Raw genomic sequence first — 4,551 nt, 5'->3', positions numbered from 1 at the left:
ACAGGAGACCGGATCGTGAGCAGTGTGTACAGGACACTGGACCGTGAGCAGCGTGTACAGGAGACCGGATCCTAAGCAGCGTGTACAGGGGACTGGATCGTGAGCAGCGTGTACAGGAGACCGGATCGTGAGCAGCGTGTACATGAGACCGGATCGTGAGCAGCGTGTACAGGAGACCGGATCGTGAGCAGTGTGTACAGGAGACCGGATCGGAGCAGCGTGTACAGGAGACCGGATCGTGAGCAGCGTGTACAGGAGACCGGATTTTGAGCAGCGTGTACAGGAGACCGGATCGTGAGCAGTGTGTACAGGAGACTGAATCGTGAGCAGTGTGTACAGGAGACTGGACCGTGAGCAGCGTGTACAGGAGACCGGATCCTAAGCAGCGTGTACAGGGGACTGGAACGTGAGCAGCGTGTACAGGAGACTCGGATCGTGAGCAGTGTGTACAGGAGACCGGATCGTGAGCAGCGTGCACAGGAGACCGGATTGTGAGCAGCGTGTACAGGAGACAAGATCGTGAGCAGTGTGTACAGGAGACCGGATCGTGAGCAGTGTGTACAGGAGACTGGATCGTGAGCAGTGTGTACAGGAGACCGGATCGTGAGCAGCGTGTACAGGAGACCGGATCGGAGCAGCGTGTACAGGAGACCGGATCCTAAGCAGCGTGTACAGGGGACTGGAACGTGAGCAGTGTGTACAGGAGACTGGATCGTGAGCAGTGTGTACAGGAGACCGGATCGTGAGCAGCGTGTACAGGAGACCGGATCGTGAGCAGCGTGTACAGGAGACTGGATCGTGCGCAGCGTGTACAGGAGACTGGATCGTGCGCAGCGTGTACAGGAGACTGGATTGTGAGCAGCGTGTACAGGAGACTGGATTGTGAGCAGCGTGTACAGGGGACTGGATTGTGAGCAGCGTGTACAGGAGACTCGGATCGTGAGCAGCGTGTACAGGAGACTGGATCGTGAGCAGCGTGTACAGGAGACTCGGATCGTGAGCAGCGTGTACAGGAGACCGGATCGTGAGCAGCGTGTACAGGAGACTGGATTGTGAGCAGCGTGTACAGGGGACTGGATCGTGAGCAGTGTGTACAGGAGACTGGACCGTGAGCAGCGTGTACAGGAGACCGGATCGTGAGCAGCGTGTACAGGAGACCGGATCGTGAGCAGCGTGTACAGGAGACTCGGATCGTGAGCAGTGTGTACAGGAGACTGGATCGTGAGCAGCGTGTACAGGAGACCGGATCCTAAGCAGCGTGTACAAGGGACTGGAACGTGAGCAGCATGTACAGGAGACTCGGATCGTGAGCAGTGTGTACAGGAGACCGGATCGTGAGCAGCGTGCACAGGAGACCGGATTGTGAGCAGTGTGTACAGGAGACCGGATCGTGAGCAGCGTGTACAGGAGACTCGGATCGTGAGCAGTGTGTACAGGAGACTGGATCGTGAGCAGTGTGTACAGGAGACCGGATCGTGAGCAGTGTGTACAGGAGACCGGATCCTAAGCAGCGTGTACGGGGACTGGAACGTGAGCAGCGTGTACAGGAGACTCGGATCGTGAGCAGTGTGTACAGGAGACTGGATCGTGAGCAGTGTGTACAGGAGACTGGACCATGAGCAGCGTGTACAGGAGACTGGTTCGTGAGCAGCGTGTACAGGAGACCGGATCGTGAGCAGCGTGTACAGGAGACTGGATCGTGAGCAGTGTGTACAGGGGACTGGAACATGAGCAGCGTGTCCAGGAGACTCGGATCGTGAGCAGTGTGCACAGGAGACTGGTTCGTGAGCAGCGTGTACAGGAGACCGGATCGTGAGCAGTGTGTACAGGAGACCGGATCGTGGGCAGCGTGTACAGGAGACGGGATCGTGAGCAGTGTGTACAGGAGACCGGATCGTGAGCAGCGTGTACAGGAGACCGGATCGTGAGCAGCGTGCACAGGAGACTGGTTCGTGAGCAGCGTGTACAGGAGACCGGATCGTGAGCAGCGTGTACAAGAGACTGGATCGTGAGCAGTGTGTACAGGAGACCGGATCGTGAGCAGCGTGTACAGGAGACCGGATCGTGAGCAGTGTGTACAGGAGACCGGATCGTGAGCAGCGTGTACAGGAGACGGCATTGTGAGCAGCGTGTACAGGAGACCGGATCGTGGGCAGCGTGTACAGGAGACGGCATTGTGAGCAGTGTGTACAGGAGACCGGATCGTGAGCAGCGTGTACAGGAGACCGGATCGTGAGCACTGTGTACAGGAGACTGCGTTGTGAGTGGCGTGTACAGGAGACTGGATCGTAGCAGTGTGTACAGGGGACTGGATCGTGAGCAGTGTGTACAGGGGACTGGATGTGCAGGGGACTGGAACGTGAGCAGCGTGTACAGGAGACTCGGATCGTGAGCAGTGTGCACAGGAGACTGGATCGTGAGCAGTGTGTACAGGAGACCGGATCGTGAGCAGCGTGTACAAGAGACTGGATCGTGAGCAGTGTGTACAGGAGACCGGATCGTGAGCAGTGTGTACAGGAGACCGGATCGTGAGCGGTCTGTACAGGCAACTGGATCGTGAGCGGTGTGTACAGGAGACCGGATGGTGAGCTGCTTGTACAGGAAACCGGATCGTGAGCAGCGTGCACAGGAGACTGCGTTGTGAGTGGCGTGTACAGGAGACTGTATCGTAGCAGTGTGTACAAGAGACTGAATCGTGAACAGTGTGTACAGGAGACTGGATCGTGAGCAGTGTGCACAGGAGACCGGATCGTGCGCAGCGTGGACAGGAGACCGGATCCTAAGCAGCGTGTACAGGAGACCGGATCGTGAGCAGCGTGTACAGGAGACCGGATCGTGAGCAGTGTGTACAGGAGACTGGATCGTGAGCAGCGTGGACAGGAGACCGGATCGTGAGCAGTGTGTACAGGAGACTGGATCGTGAGCAGCGCGTACAAGAGACTGGATCGTGAGCAGCGCGTACAAGAGACTGGATCTTGAGCAGCATGTACAGGAGACTGGATCGTGAGCAGCGTGTACAGGAGAGTGGATCGTGGGCAGCGTGTACAGGAGACTGGATCGTGAGCAGCGTGTACAGGAGACTGGATCGTGAGCAGTGTGTACAGGAGACAGGATCGTGAGCAGTGTGTACAGAAGACTGGTTCGTGGGCAGCGCGTACAAGAGATCGGATCGTGAGCAGCGTGTACAGGAGACCGGATCGTGAGCAGTGTGTACAGGAGACTGGATCATGAGCAGTGTGTACGGGAGACCGGATCGTGAGCAGTGTGTACAGGAGACGGCATCGTGAGCAATGTGTACACGAGACTGCATCGTGAGCAGTGTGTACACGAGACTGCATCGTGAGCAGTGTGTACATGAGACTGCATCGTGAGCAGTGTGTACACGAGACCGGTTCGTGAGCAGTGTGTACAGGAGACCGGATCGTGAGCAGCGTGTACAGGAGACCGGATCGTGAGCAGTGTGTATAGGAGACTGCGTTGTGAGCAGTGTGTACAGGAGAGTGGATTGTGAGCAGCGTGTACAGGAGACTGCGGTGTGAGCATTGTGTACAGGAGACTGGATCGTGAGCAGTGTGTACAGGAGACTGGATCGTGAGCAGTGTGTACAGGAGAGTGGATCGTGAGCAGCGTGTACAGGAGACTGGATCGCGAGCAGCGTGTACAGGAGACTGGATCGTGAGCAGCGTGTACAGGAGACTGGATCGCGAGCAGCGTGTACAGGAGACTGGATCGCGAGGAGCGTGTACAGGAGACTGGATCGCGAGCAGCGTGTACAGGAGACTGGATCGCGAGCAGCGTGTACAGGAGACCGGATCGTGAGCAGCGTGTACAGGAGACCGGATCGTGAGCAGTGTGCACAGGAGACCGGATCGTGAGCAGCGTGTACAGGAGACTGGATCGTGAGCAGTGTGTACAGGAGATTGGATAGTGAGCAGTGTGGACAGGAGACCGGATCTTGAGCAGCGTGTACAGGTGACTGGATCGTGAGCAGTGTGCACAGGAGACTGGATCGTGAGCAGTGTGCACAGGAAACTGGATCGTGAGCAGTGTGCACAGGAGACCGGATCGTGAGCAGTGTGCACAGGAGACCGGATCTAGAGCAGCGTGTACAGGAGAACGGATCGTGAGCAGCGTGTACAGGAGAACGGATCGTGAGCAGTGTGCACAGGAGACCGGATCTTGAACAGCGTGTACAGGAGACTGGATCGTGAGCAGCGTGTACAGGAGACCGGATCGTGAGCACTGTGTACAGGGGACTGGATTGTGAGCAGTGTGTACAGGAGACGGGATCGTGAGCAGTGTGTACAGGAGACCGGATCGTTAGCACTGTGTACAGGGGACTGGATTGTGAGCAGTGTGTACAGGAGACGGGATCGTGAGCAGTGTGTACAGGAGACGGGATCGTGAGCAGTGTGTACAGGAGACGGGATCGTGAGCAGCGTGTACAGGAGACCGGATCGTGAGCAGTGTGTACAGGAGACCGGATTGTGAGCAGTGTGTACAGGAGACGGGATCGTGAGCAGTGTGTACAGGAGACAGGATCGTGAGCAG

The 4,551-nt window shown here is 57.2% G+C and overlaps 1 protein-coding gene across 1 annotated transcript; it reads right to left on the bottom strand.

The window, feature by feature from the left end:
- Positions 1-729: 729 nt before the first annotated feature.
- On the bottom strand, positions 730-4,242 carry LOC122546042 (zinc finger protein 160-like; the record flags this gene model as incomplete). The annotated part of the gene is made up of 2 exons (XM_043684882.1): positions 730-1,440; positions 3,607-4,242. Coding segments are annotated over 2 exons (1,347 nt in total), but the record flags the coding sequence as incomplete, so codon positions are not given.
- Positions 4,243-4,551: the final 309 nt, after the last annotated feature.

The sequence above is a fragment of the Chiloscyllium plagiosum genome, unplaced genomic scaffold (genome assembly GCF_004010195.1).
Source record: "Chiloscyllium plagiosum isolate BGI_BamShark_2017 unplaced genomic scaffold, ASM401019v2 scaf_80182, whole genome shotgun sequence".
In the NCBI taxonomy this organism is placed as follows: Eukaryota; Metazoa; Chordata; class Chondrichthyes; order Orectolobiformes; family Hemiscylliidae; genus Chiloscyllium; species Chiloscyllium plagiosum.
The sequence above is the reverse complement of the archived record's forward strand: the minus strand, read 5'-3'. Positions and strand labels throughout refer to the sequence as shown.